This window comes from Oncorhynchus nerka, linkage group LG9b (genome assembly GCF_034236695.1).
Source record: "Oncorhynchus nerka isolate Pitt River linkage group LG9b, Oner_Uvic_2.0, whole genome shotgun sequence".
NCBI classification, from domain to species: Eukaryota; Metazoa; Chordata; class Actinopteri; order Salmoniformes; family Salmonidae; genus Oncorhynchus; species Oncorhynchus nerka.
The window spans coordinates 46,157,707-46,172,703 of NC_088424.1; the positions used below are offsets into that span (position 1 = coordinate 46,157,707).

Here is a 14,997-nt window from a genome sequence, read left to right on the forward strand (position 1 = left end):
ATCATCTAAGTACTGCCTGAGACGGCTAAGTAAGGTAAGGTAAGGCAGGCTATCCATAATGAAAATAATCACATTTGGCAGATGCCATCTCTTATAGTATGAGTCCTGTAAATAGTACGCCATCATTCATGATATTGATAAACATTTACATTTGGATATATATATATATATTTAATCTATGTTATGAATGATGGCATAGGGCTACTTAGTATACTAGACACTTTGGTTAAAATTATGCTGATTTAAACCGAGCATAACTATCTAATAGCATATGCAGCCAGTATCAGGACAGTAACATAGTGGCATTTAAAAAAAAAAAAAAAAATGATAGTGTACTGTACACGCAGTGAAACCGCGAAAACACGTAGCAGATGCTTTCTCCTTACCGTAACCAGCATTTGCCTATCGCTTTACTGAGGAGTGGAGTTGACTGTAAAATGATTAGTGAACTTTTACCCTGGAGTAGTACACGCCCTTTAAGAAAGATCCTTTCAAAACGCCAAGCACGAATAGTATTCTCGCTGACAAGACACTTTTGTTTTGTAACAACGGATACGATTTGTAACAACGGATACTATTTCTAAGGAATTGAAGTCACAATGCAATGCATACAAAGGCAGCCCAAACGCACCAGATCCGAGGAATTACTTCATAATGAAAAAAGCAAGAAGGCTACGCGTTTAAATGTGAAACTGTTGGGTAAGTTTACCTATCTAACCCACGGGAACACCTGTGATATTGTAAGATGTTGTGTCAACCATTTGACAGCTGTTTCTACCTGCGACTGTAGTCAACATATACTGTGACACATGATTACTAGGTCACCTAATAGGCATAGCACTTCCAATGCCTGTATGGAGGCAGTAGTACCTGGGATCAGCTGGCACGACTTTCACGATTGACACCTTTTTAAGTCTTTCTATCACGTAAAAAGGCCCAGAGTATCTAACATTCAAAAGCACTATCCCTACACCATCTAAATTCAATAGCACTCTTTCCATACTCCCTACAGTTATATAGTATTGTAGCGACCCTGGTGTATATGTGCGGATATCTGCCACTGAAAGCATGGTTTTGTGGCAGTCGATTTTCGCGTGGCTATGCGCCAGATGGTTTCAGGGCTCGGGCCGCACTCCTTTTGCCTGTTTCATTACACTGTAGCAAGATTTGTGTTTTTTGTCATATTTTTTGATGGATTCGTCCAGGCTGTTATGTTTATGTTTTTGCATGTTACTGTTTAATAATACATTAAAAACAAGCTCAAGTGGCGGAAGTCGATACCCGTGATTATACACCAGGGTCGTTACAGTATTTATAAAGATTATATAGCTCACGCTTTTGATGAGGCCACACACAAATGCTTAATAACTAATGATTAGTAAATGGTTTATAAGGACCTATATTACACGTATTATGGTTGGAGTACATTATTAATAAATGACAAATGCTTTATTTCGTGGCGCTATTATAAAGTGCCCCAGAATATACAAACGGTCAACATCAGTGACAATTATATCTATTTAGACCTGGTGTGTCTGGGGGCCATGATGTGGAGTAACCTAAACAAACCTAAAGCAACTAAAAACGTGAAGATCTGATCACTGGAAGCTCACTATAACCATTTCGAATGAGGTTGGGCGAGGTTAGGAGACTGGTCCAACACCCCCCCCAACATGAAATATTATCACATGACCCTCCCCTTGTACTGTATAGACTTAAACCAAAATAATGCTTACGACCAAAAATAACTATAGCAACTATAGCAATTTGATCTTAGCAACCTTTCAGGTTACTGGCCCAACGCTCTAACCACTAGACTACCTGCTGCCCCAGCAATGTTTATAAATGTTTATATAACGACTTTGCCACTTCAGCATGCTTTTGTGGCACAGTTGATGCCACACAGAGCTCAGGGCCAGAAGGTTAAGGGTTCACCGACCACCACAGACGAGCTCACTCTCCCTGCCTGTTTCATTACCTCACTCTCCCTGCCTGTTTCATTACCTCACTCTCCCTGCCTGTTTCATTACCTCACTCTCCCTGCCTGTTTCATTACCTCACTCTCCCTGCCTGTTTCATTACTCTACAATCAGAGCCGGCTGCAGACAATGATCAGCTAGGGGGGAAATCAGAGTTTCTACATTTTGATGCCATATTTATAATTATATAAAATATATGCATTGAATTCTCCACCAACAGGTTACTATTCCAATGCACCACACAACCAATAAACAAAGCATAGCGACATAAGGCACTTGAAAATCATGGTTTGTGTTTTCAACACCACAATAAACAGACTGTCAATATGTTGACAAACAGAAAATACATCCCTCCCTACCAATATCAAAGACTTGTCTTGACAATCTCAGAAGTTCATTAAACATTTTGGTGTTTTGTAACAGTTGGCCTCTTTCCATTCATCAATTGGTTGCTGCACATGTTTGGATTGATTGATGGATTTGATTTGATTTGTCAGTAGAAAAATAAATACATATGTGACCGACCACCTTGATTCAGTCTTATGTAGCGAAATTTTAAATTGTGTTGTTTTTTTAAACGTTGAATAAAATCAGAGATGCAAAGCTACAAGATGGTATTTCACACACTGCATTTGAGGAACAATGGGAGAGTAATTCTGCTTTGAAAGTTGATAAACTTGTAACCTCACTTTTGAGAAAATGGCCTTTTGGTTTTGGCATCTACTGGAGAGCTCTTCTTTGTCTACACCCATTCAGCTAGCTAGCTAACAGTACACACTCACTTGAAATGAAAAGACTTCAAAATTAGAAACATGTCATATCTGAAAATGAAGCTAGCTAGACTATCTTACTCGTGGTCTGAAATCGGAGTAGATAGCCAATAGCGAATTTACCAGCTATGTCTATCAACAGTTGTCACAGTGACATTCTATTGAAATGGATACCTCCACATGTCCCGTAGATATGTAGCTAGCTAGCTAGTTAAACAATGAACCATAATCCCAACTCACGACAATACTACCCTGCATGAATCTGCAGGTAGCTAACCAACCAGGTTCAATGTTAGCTACTGGATGTCCACTGGATGTCATAAGGTGAAAGCACCAATTTGTAAGTCGCTCTGGATAAGAGCGTCTGCTAAATGACTTAAATGTAAATGTAAATGCTATAACTAGCCAAGCAAATAGAAGTGGTGGAAAAAGTACCCAATTATCATACTTGAGTAAAAGTTAAAGATACCTTAAAAGAAAAGGACTCAAGTAGAAGGGAAAGTCATCCAGTAAATACTACTGTAATAAAAGTATTTGGTTTTAAATGTATCAAAAAATAGAACTATAAATAATTTAACATTTCTGTCACGCCTGCTTCCGCTCCCCCTCAGGCTACCCATCATTACGCACACCTGTCACCATCTGTAATGAACACGATGGGAGACAGAGAGCTGGTTTCAAGCGTAGGGCGCAGCAGGTGTTTATTTGTAAAGGACCACAGGAGGAGGCAGGTAGCTGGGTCCAGGGGCAGGCAGAAGGTAATACACAGGAAGAGGCAGGTAGCTGGGTCCAGGGGCAGGCAGAAGGTCATACACAGGAGGAGGCAGGTAGCTGGGTCCAGGGGCAGGCAGAAGGTCATACACAGGAAGAGGCAGGTAGCTGGGTCCAGGGGCAGGCAGAAGGTCATACACAGGAGGAGGCAGGTAGCTGGGTCCAGGGGCAGGCAGAAGGTCATACACAGGAAGAGGCAGGTAGCTGGGTCCAGGGGCAGGCAGAAGGTCATACACAGGAAGAGGCAGGTAGCTGGGTCCAGGGGCAGGCAGAAGGTCATACACAGGGGGTACAAAAAGGCAACAGTACAGGCAGGGTAAAGGCTAATAACATTGTCCGGGAGACCAGGCAATAGGTTGATAACAGGAAATCCGATAGGCCAAAGGCATCGTTAGTGAGGCAGGCAAAAACTATCATACACGGGAGAATTAAATTACGGGAAAAACAGAGCTCCGAATAGAAGAGTGTCACAAAACAAACAATACCTCACGATGATGGGGTGCAAAGAACTGAACTAAATAGTGTGTGATAATGACATACAGGTGTGTGAACAGGTGATCAGAATTCAGGTGATTGGGATCTGGAAAGTGAGCTGCGTTCAGGGGATCTACGTGTTTGAGAGTGTGAGATGGAAGGAGACGTTACACCATCATTACGCGGATCAGCGCAATATTAGACTCAGTTGGACCCAGTTGGACCCCTTCACTTTGTCGATTTCCCCTTCAATATCTGTCTGTTCCTCACATTTTTGGACTCACCTTGTTGTGCTGTGCTTACTTGAACAGGAAGGTGGGGCGGCGGTCCCTCGTGGGTAAATTTTGTCATAAAAGTCTGGCTTTCTCTGGATTTATGGTGCTTTACAACATTGGAATACAGGAGTGATGGTTGCTGATAATGGGCCTCTGTACGCCTATGTAGATATTGCATGAATAAAAAGATCTGCAGTTTCCAGATACAATGGCCATGTCACGTTCTGACCTTAGTTCTTTTATTATGTCTTTGTTTCAGTATGGTCAGGGCATGAGTTGGGTGGGTTGTCTATGTTCTTTTTTCTATAATTTGGGATTTTCTGTAATTCGGCCTGGTATGGTTCTCAATCAGAGGCAGCTGTCAATCGTTGTCCCTGATTGAGAATCATACTTAGGTAGCCTGGTTTCACTTTTGAGTTGTGGGTGTTTATTTCCTGTTTAGTGTTTTTTCATTCACCTTACGGGACTGTTCGTTTGTCGTTTGTTGTTTTGTTCAGTGTTCAGTTATTTGATTAAAAACATGAACACTTACCACGCTGCGCTTTGGTCCTCACCTTCTTCCACCACAGACGATCGTTACAGGCCATTACAACATTAACAATGTCTACACTGTATTTCTGATCAATTTGATGTTATTTTAATGGACCAAAAAAAATTATTTCAATTTTTCTTTCAAAAACAAAGAACTTTCTAAGTGACCCCAAACTTTTGAACGGTAGTGTATATCTTTTACATAGTTTGAAAACTGATATGTGACACATAGTAATGGCAAAATAACATGCAAAACAGGCAAGCCCCCCCCCATATGCGACTTGTTTCAGGAAACTAAGCTTATCTCGCACGAACTACTTCACAGGAGAGGCATTTGAACGTAAACATTTATGTTTGATGAAAATAACCCCCCCTGTGGTAAAATAAAAACCACCCTCCCTCCTCTGTGGCCAATAAAAACCACCCTCCCTCACATGTGGCTTCCCCTCCCCTGTGCCAATAAAAACCACCCTCCCTCCCCTGTGGCTAATAAAAACCACCCTCCCTCCCCTGTGGCCAATAAAACCACCCTCCCTCACATGTGGCTTCCCTCCCCTGTGCCAATAAAACCACCTTCCCTCCCCCGTGCCAATAAAAAACACCTTCCCCTCCTCTGTGGCCAATAAAAACCACCCTCCCTCATCTGTGGCCAATAAAAACCACATTCCCCTCCCCTGTGGCCAATAAAAACCACCCTCCCCTCCCCTATTACCAATAAAAACCACCTTCCCCTCCCCTATTACCAATAAAAACCACCCTACCCTCCCCTATTACCAATAAAAACATTTACATTACATTTACATTTAAGTCATTTAGCAGACGCTCTTATCCAGAGCGACTTACAAATTGGTGCATTCACCTTATGACATCCAGTGGAACAGTAGTGCATCTAAATCTTTTAGGGGGGGGGGAGAGGGATTACTTTATCCTATCCTAGGTATTCCTTAAAGAGGTGGTGTTTCAGGTGTCTCCGGAAGGTGGTGATTGACTCCGCTGTCCTGGCGTCGTGAGGGAGTTTGTTCCACCATTGGGGGGCCAGAGCAGCGAACAGTTTTGACTGGGCTGAGCGGGAACTGTACTTCCTCAGTGGTAGGGAGGCGAGCAGGCCAGAGGTGGATGAACGCAGTGCCCTTGTTTGGGTGTAGGGCCTGATCAGAGCCTGGAGGTACTGAGGTGCCGTTCCCCTCACAGCTCCGTAGGCAAGCACCATGGTCTTGTAGCGGATGCAAGCTTCAACTGGAAGCCAGTGGAGAGAGCGGAGGAGCAGGGTGACGTGAGAGAACTTGGGAAGGTTGAACACCAGACGGGCTGCGGCGTTCTGGATGAGTTGTAGGGGTTTAATGGCACAGGCAGGGAGCTCAGCCAACAGCGAGTTGCAGTAATCCAGACGGGAGATGACAAGTGCCTGGATTAGGACCTGCGCCGCTTCCTGTGTGAGGCAGGGTCGTACTCTGCGGATGTTGTAGAGCATGAACCTACAGGAACGGGCCACCGCCTTGATGTTAGTTGAGAACGACAGGGTGTTGTCCAGGATCACGCCAAGGTTCTTAGCGCTCTGGGAGGAGGACACAATGGAGTTGTCAACCGTGATGGCGAGATCATGGAACGGGCAGTCCTTCCCCGGGAGGAAGAGCAGCTCCGTCTTGCCGAGGTTCAGCTTGAGGTGGTGATCCGTCATCCACACTGATATGTCTGCCAGACATGCAGAGATGCGATTCGCCACCTGGTCATCAGAAGGGGGAAAGGAGAGATTAATTGTGTGTCGTCTGCATAGCAATGATAGGAGAGACCATGAGGTTATGACAGAGCCAAGTGACTTGGTGTATAGCGAGAATAGGAGAGGGCCTAGAACAGAGCCCTGGGGGACACCAGTGGTGAGAGCACGTGGTGTGGAGACGGATTCTCGCCACGCCACCTGGTAGGAGCGACCTGTCAGGTAGGACGCAATCCAAGCGTGGGCGCGCGGAGATGCCCAACTCGGAGAGGGTGGAGAGGAGGATCTGATGGTTCACAGTATCGAAGGCAGCCGATAGGTCTAGAAGGATGAGAGCAGAGGAGAGAGAGTTAGCTTTAGCAGTGCGGAGCGCCTCCGTGATACAGAGAAGAGCAGTCTCAGTTGAATGACTAGTCTTGAAACCTGACTGATTTGGATCAAGAAGGTCATTCTGAGAGAGATAGCGGGAGAGCTGGCCAAGGACGGCACGTTGAAGAGTTTTGGAGAGAAAAGAAAGAAGGGATACTGGTCTGTAGTTCTTGACATCGGAGGGATCGAGTGTAGGTTTTTCAGAAGGGGTGCAACTCTCGCTCTCTTGAAGACGGAAGGGACGTAGCCAGCGGTCAGGGATGAGTTGATGAGCGAGGTGAGGTAAGGGAGAAGGTCTCCGGAAATGGTCTGGAGAAGAGAGGAGGGGATAGGGTCAAGCGGGCAGGTTGTTGGGCGGCCGGCCGTCACAAGACGCGAGATTTCATCTGGAGAGAGAGGGGAGAAAGAGGTCAGAGCACAGGGTAGGGCAGTGTGAGCAGAACCAGCGGTGTCGTTTGACTTAGCAAACGAGGATCGGATGTCGTCGACCTTCTTTTCAAAATGGTTGACGAAGTCATCTGCAGAGAGGGAGGGGAGGGGAGGAGGATTCAGGAGGGAGGAGAAGGTTGCAAAGAGCTTCCTAGGGTTAGAGGCAGATGCTTGGAATTTAGAGTGGTAGAAAGTGGCTTTAGCAGCAGAGAGAGAAGAGGAAAATGTAGAGAGGAGGGAGTGAAAGGATGTCAGGTCCGCAGGGAGGCGAGTTTTCCTCCATTTCCACTCGGCTGCCCGGGCCCTGTTCTGTGAGCTCGCAATGAGTCGTCGAGCCACGGAGCGGGAGGGGAGGACCGAGCCGGCCTGGAGGATAGGGGACATAGAGAGTCAAAGGATGCAGAAAGGGAGGAGAGGAGGGTTGAGGAGGCAGAATCAGGAGATAGGTTGGAGAAGGTTTGAGCAGAGGGAAGAGATGATAGGATGGAAGAGGAGAGAGTAGCGGGGAGAGAGAGCGAAGGTTGGGACAGCGCGATACCATCCGAGTAGGGGCAGTGTGGGAAGTGTTGGATGAGAGCGAGAGGGAAAAGGATACAAGGTAGTGGTCGGAGACTTGGAGGGAGTTGCAATGAGGTTAGTGGAAGAACAGCATCTAGTAAAGATGAGGTCGAGCGTATTTCCTGCCTTGTGAGTAGGGGGAAGGTGAGAGGGTGAGGTCAAAAGAGGAGAGGAGTGGAAAGAAGGAGGCAGAGAGGAATGAGTCAAAGGTAGACGTGGGGAGGTTAAAGTCGCCCAGAACTGTGAGAGGTGAGCCGTCCTCAGGAAGGAGCTTATCAAGGCATCAAGCTCATTGATGAACTCTCCGAGGGAACCTGGAGGGCGATAAATGATAAGGATGTTAAGCTTGAAAGGGCTGGTAACTGTGACAGCATGGAATTCAAAGGAGGCGATAGACAGATGGGTAAGGGGAGAAAGAGAGAATGACCACTTGGGAGAGATGAGGATCCCGGTGCCACCACCCCGCTGACCAAAAACCACCCTCCCTCCCCTATTACCAATAAAAACCACCTTCCCCTCCCCTATTACCAATAAAAACCACCCTCCCCTCCCCTATTACCAATAAAAACCACCTTCCCCTCCCCTATTACCAATAAAAACCACCCTCCCCTCCCCTATTACCAATAAAAACCACCTTCCCCTCCCCTATTACCAATAAAAACCACCTTCCCCTCCCCTATTACCAATAAAAACCACCCTCCCCTCCCTATTACCAATAAAAACCACCTTCCCCTCCCCTATTACCAATAAAACCACCCTCCCCTCCCCTATTACCAATAAAACCACCTTCCCCTCCCCTATTACCAATAAAAACCACCCCCCTCCCCTATTACCAATAAAAACCACCCTCCCCTCCCCTATTACCAATAAAACCACCCTCCCCTCCCCTATTACCAATAAAAACCACCTTCCCCTCCCTATTACCAATAAAAACCACCCTCCCCTCCCCTATTACCAATAAAAACCACCCTCCCCTGTTCATTTCGATCTGTTCCTTATAGGCTCCATTATTTCTTTATATTTTTTTTTATTGATCCAGCTAAGTCTTCTTCTTAAAGCATCACTTTATTGTCTTGATAGTCTGTATTTTATATCTTTCCCTCCTGAGGGAGACGTGAACCTCCAATAATAACCTGCCTTTATTGCCTATACAGTAGCTACTATCCTCCTGACACTCTGTCTCTCCCATCCTCAGGTATGGAGGGGGACACAGACCTCCAGTTCCTGCTGGTGGGTGGAGACCTTCTGAAGGTGAGATCTTCCTCCTGGAAGAAGACCCGCTTCTACAAGCTACAGGAGGACTGCCAGACCATGTGGCACGAGTCCAAGAAGACCTTCAAGTTCAAGCAGACCTGTGAGTGCTGTCCGTGAAAACCACCATGGTGCAATCCGTCCACATGTGTGTGTGACTTGTCCATCTCCCCGACCGTCTGTCTCTAGTGTTGGGGTGTGGTGGATAGGAGTTTGTTGGCTCTTTGTTCTGTTTTCAATGTTCTTCTATGATGTCCATTGGGAGATAAGGGTGGATTTAGGAGATACAAAAAACGGGGGTTTCATCTCAGGGGGAACACTTAGAGTTGATTTAAAGAAAAACATTTTTTGGGGGGTGGGGGGGTAGATCGGCTTTAATATTGCAGATAGATTGTAGCTTCCATCAATGTAATTGTCTGCATCACTTCCAATCCCCCATATCTATGTTTTGCAAATATATATATATATATATATATATATATATATATATATATATATATACATACACATACATATACATACACACATATACAGTACCAGTCAAAAGTTTGGACACACCTACTCATTCAAGGTGTTTTTTGTGTGTTTTTTTTACTATATCTACAAGTGAAGACATCAAAACTATGAAATAAAACATATGGAGTCATGTACATTTACATTTACATTTAAGTCATTTAGCAGACGCTCTTATCCAGAGCGACTTACAAATTGGTGCGTTCACCTTAAGACATCCAGTGGAACAGCCACTTTACAATAGTGCATCTAAATCTTTTAAGAGGGGGGGGGGGGGTGAGAAGGATTACTTTATCCTGAAGTGTTGGATGAGAGCGAGAGGGAAAAGGATACAAGGTAGTGGTCGGAGACTTGGAGGGGAGTTGCAGTGAGGTTAGTGGAAGAACAGCATCTAGTAAAGATGAGGTCGAGCGTATTGCCTGCCTTGTGAGTAGGGGGGGGAAGGTGAGAGGGTGAGGTCAAAAGAGGAGAGGAGTGGAAAGAAGGAGGCAGAGAGGAATGAGTCAAAGGTAGACGTGGGGAGGTTAAAGTCGCCCAGAACTGTGAGAGGTGAGCCGTCCTCAGGAAAGGAGCTTATCAAGGCATCAAGCTCATTGATGAACTCTCAGAGGGAACCTGGAGGGCGATAAATGATAAGGATGTTAAGCTTGAAAGGGCTGGTAACTGTGACAGCATGGAATTCAAAGGAGGCGATAGACAGATGGGTAAGGGGAGAAAGAGAGAATGACCACTTGGGAGAGATGAGGATCCCGGTGCCACCACCCCGCTGACCAGAAGCTCTCGGGGTGTGCGAGAACACGTGGGCGGACGAAGAGAGAGCAGTAGGAGTAGCAGTGTTATCTGTGGTGATCCATGTTTCCGTCAGTGCCAAGAAGTCGAGGGACTGGAGGGAGGCATAGGCTGAGATGAACTCTGCCTTGTTGGCCGCAGATCGGCAGTTCCAGAGGCTACCGGAGACCTGGAACTCCACGTGGGTCGTGCGCGCTGGGACCACCAGATTAGGGTGGACACGGCCACGCGGTGTGGAGCGTTTGTATGGTCTGTGCAGAGAGGAGAGAACAGGGATAGACAGACACATAGTTGACAGGCTACAGAAGAGGCTACGCTAATGCAAAGGAGATTGGAATGACAAGTGGACTACACGTCTCAAATGTTCAGAAAGTTAAGCTTACGTAGCAAGAATCTTATTGACTAAAATGATTAAAATGATACAGTACTGCTGAAGTAGGCTAGCTGGCAGTGGCTGCGTTGTTGACTTTGTAGGCTAGCTGGCAGTGGCTGCGTTGTTGGCACTACACTAATCAAGTCGTTCCGTTGAGTGTGATAGTTTCAACAGTGCTGCTATTCGGGGCTAGCTGGCTAGCTAGCAGTGTTGATTACGTTACGTTGCGTTAAAAGAACGACAATAGCTGGCTAGCTAACCTAGAAAATCGCTCTAGACTACACAATTATCTTTGATACAAAGACGGCTATGTAGCTAGCTATGTAGCTAGCTACGATCAAACAAATCAAACCGTTGTACTGTAATGAAATGAAATGAAAATGTGATACTACCTGTGGAGCGAATGCGACCGGGTTGTTGAGTGAGGAAGTTCTATTCGGTAGACGTTGGCTAGCTGTTGGCTAGCTAGCAGTGTCTCCTACGTTAAGGACGACAAATAGCTGGCTAGCTAACCTCGGTAAATTAAGATAATCACTCTAAGACTACACACTCTAAACTACACAATTATCTTGGATACGAAGACAGCAAAGACAACTATGTAGCTAGCTAACACTACACTAATCAAGTCGTTCAGTTGAGTGTAATAGTTTTTACAGTGCTGCTATTCGGAAGACGGTGGACGTTTGCTAGCTGGCTAGCTGGCTAGCTGCTGGGCAGATAGCAGTGTAGACTACCTTAGGACGACGAAATACGATAATTACGCAATTATCTTTGATACAAAGACGGCTATGTAGCTAGCTAAGAAGAAATTGCTAAGATTAGACAAATCAAACCGTTGTACTATAATGAAATGTAATGAAATGTAATGAAAAGTTATACTACCTGCAGACCGAAGCGCTCGGATGCGACCGCTCGCTCCAACCCGGAAGTTGCTTGGCAGAGTGTAGTATATGTAGTAACCAAAAAAGTGTTGAACAAATCAAAATAGATTTTAGATTTTAGATTCTTCAAAGTAGCCACCCTTTGCCTTGATGACAGCTTTGCACACTCTTGGCATTCTCTCAACCAGCTTTACCTGGACTGCTTTTCCAACAGTCTTGAAGGAGTTCCCACATATGCTGAGCACTTGTTGGCTGCTTTTCCTTCACTCTGCGGTCCAACTAATCCCCAACCATCTCAATTGGGTTGAGGTAGGGTGATTGTGGAGGCCAGGTCATCAGATGAAGCACTCAATCACTCTCCTTGGTCAAGTAGCCCTTACACAGCCTGGAGGTGTGTGGGTCATTGTCCTGTTGAAAAACAAATGATAGTCCCACTAAGTGCCTACCAGATGGGATGGCGTATTGCTGCAGAATGCTGTGTTTGCCATGCTGGTTAAGTGTGCCTTGAATTCTAAATAAATCACTGACAGTGTCACCAGCAAAGCACCCCCAAAGCTATTTCAAAATAGCGCTTGATGGTTTTTGCGACTGCATTTGAAGAAACTTTCAAAGTTCATGAAATGTTCCGTATTGACTGACCTTCATGTCTTAAAGTAATGACGGACTGTCATTTCTCTTTGCTTAATTGAGCTGTTCTTGCCATAACATGGACTTGGTCTTTTACCAAATAGGGCTATCTTCTGTATACCACCCCTACCTTGTCACAACACAACTGATTGGCTCAAACGCATTACATTACGAACTAAATAAATTCCACAAATTAACTTTTATCAAGGCACACCTGTTAATTGAAATGCATTCCAGGTGACTACCTCATGAAGCTGGTTGAGAGAATGCCAAGAGTGTGCAAAGCTGTCATCAAGGCAAAGGGTGACTACATTGAAGAATCTCAAATATAAAATATGCACCTTTTTGGTTAGTTACTACATGATTCCATATGTGTTATTTCATAGTTTAAATGTCTTTACTATTATTCTACAAGGTAGAAAATAGTACAAATAAAGATAAACACTGGAATGAGTAGCTGTGTCCAAACTTTTGACTGGTACTATATATACATGCATACATACATACATACATACATACATACATACATACATACATACATATATATATTTAAAAAAATATATATTTTCCTTTATTACTTTCTAACCCTACAACCCCTCCCCTATTTAACCCCTGCTGGTGAACATGGGAGTCCTACTATGGCTAGAGTCAGAGATGTCAATTAGTCAGTGCACCAGTGATGCAGTGCATGGCCTTGTCATTGTCTGTCTCACAGCCACACCTGTGGCAGCCAGGTAGGTCCTTATCTGGGGCGGCAGGGTAGCCTAGTGGTTAGAGCGTTGGACTAGTAACCGAAAGGTTGCAAGTTCAAATCCCCGAGCTGACAAGGTACAAATCTGTCATTCTGCCCCTGAACAGGCAGTTAACCCACTGTTCCTAGGCCGTCATTGAAAATAAGAATTTGTTCTTAACTGACTTGCATAGTAAAATAAAGGTAAAAAATAAAAAATAAATCGCCCTGAGCCTGAGGCTGAGGTAGTTCTCAGTTAGTTCTCAGGAAGGCTAACTATCTGTAAATGGCCACATCTACGACTGAGTTACTCTATCAGAAGAGCTGAGGGATTGACCAAGCCCATTCCACACACAGTCCCTGCAATTACCTTAAGGTGAAACCTAAAGATTTAACCTATAAAAAAGGTGCCATCATGAAGCTGAATAAAATATCAAATCATGTCAAGTAGTAGTATTACAGTATACGTATTTAAATCTAGCTTTACACTCAGGTCTCTCAGATAAAAAAACGATTATATTTTTCTCCTATGGTAATTACTGCAATATGTACAGATATCTAATCTGGCATTAATTTAGATGAACGAAAAATGTGGAAAGTTTTTTATTTATTTTATTTAGGCCGCTAGATTTAAATACGTATACTATAATACGTAATACTACTACTTGACATGATTTGATATTTTATTCAGCTTCATGATGGCACCTTTTTTATGGGTTAAATCTTTAGGTTCACAGACCATAAAAGTCTGTCACCACTGAGAGTTTGATAATAACAATGGTGACAGGAGTTTATGGCTTTCTTAGTCACTCTTAGCATAGACAGGTCTCTAAGTCAGAGGGAAATGAGTGTTTTCATTGGATAAGCTGTTTTTTTTTTTTTTTTTTTTTAAACAAATAAGGAGATAAAGAAAGAATTTGAAGGCATTTTGTTTGTCGTTTTTAATAAGGTGTTTCAAGGGTCTAAACCGTTTTTTTTTTTTGTATTTGATCTTTTATATACTTTTGAAATTGTGTGTTTTTGTTTTTTTGTCAATTCTGTAATCTTGAGTGGAAATTTCCAGAGCTGGTTTATGAGTATTTTTATAGTCTATTATATTTTATGACACAAAGCAAAGTTCACTTGAATGCAGAACATACACAGAAGACTACGGAAACAAAAGCCTCAGACAATTTAGTATCCAAAGTACACACAAAAAAACTTCCCATCGTAGTAGTCAATCAACGCAGAACTAGTAAGTAATTCCTGGTTCTAGGGAACGCCAAACCTTAACTGTCTTTTGCACGTTTCCTATGTGACTTCCTGTTTATTCAAATGATATTTCATTGCTCTTTTTCTATGTGAGTGCTTTAATAATAATAACTATACATGGGATTTATGGAGTGCTTTTTAATGGACCCAAAGTAAAAAATAAATAAATGAATAAAATAAAAACAGTAGTCAAAACCAAACAACATCAGACTATCAAAACATGAAAAAAGAGAGGGGTGGGTCAAGGAAGGGAAAGAGTGTGATGTATCAGTATATGGAGAGGAGAGGGTTGGGATTAACATACAAACCCGGGTTTAGGGTAAGGGGCGGGATTGGGGTTAGAATACAGACCCGGGTTTAGGGTAAGGGGTGGGATTGGGGTTAGAATACAGACCCGGGTTTAAGGTAAGGGGAGGGATTGGGGTTAGAATACAGACCCGGGTTTAGGGTAAGGGGCGGGATTGGGGTTAGAATACAGACCCTGTTTAGGGTAAGGGGCGGGATTGGGGTTAGAATACAGACCCGGGTTTAGGGTAAGGGGCGGGATTGGGGTTAGAATCAGACCCGGGTTTAGGGTAAGGGGCGGGATTGGGGTTAGAATACAGACCCTGTTTAGGGTAAGGGGCGGGATTGGGGTTAGTATACAGACCCGGGTTTAGGGTAAGGGGCGGGATTGGGGTTAGAATACAGACCCTGTTTAGGGTAAGGGTAG

At 44.2% G+C, this 14,997-nt stretch overlaps 1 protein-coding gene across 1 annotated transcript in view; it reads left to right on the plus strand.

Moving 5' to 3' along the window:
- Positions 1–444: 444 nt before the first annotated feature.
- plcd1b (phospholipase C, delta 1b) overlaps positions 445–14,997 on the plus strand; it is a 40,115-nt gene continuing 25,562 nt past the window's right edge. The window contains exons 1-2 of the mRNA XM_065013778.1: positions 445–699; positions 9,066–9,224. Of these exons, the coding sequence (XP_064869850.1) occupies positions 600–699; positions 9,066–9,224 (259 nt within the window). The 5' untranslated portion in view covers positions 445–599. The remainder of the gene's footprint in view (positions 700–9,065; positions 9,225–14,997) is intronic.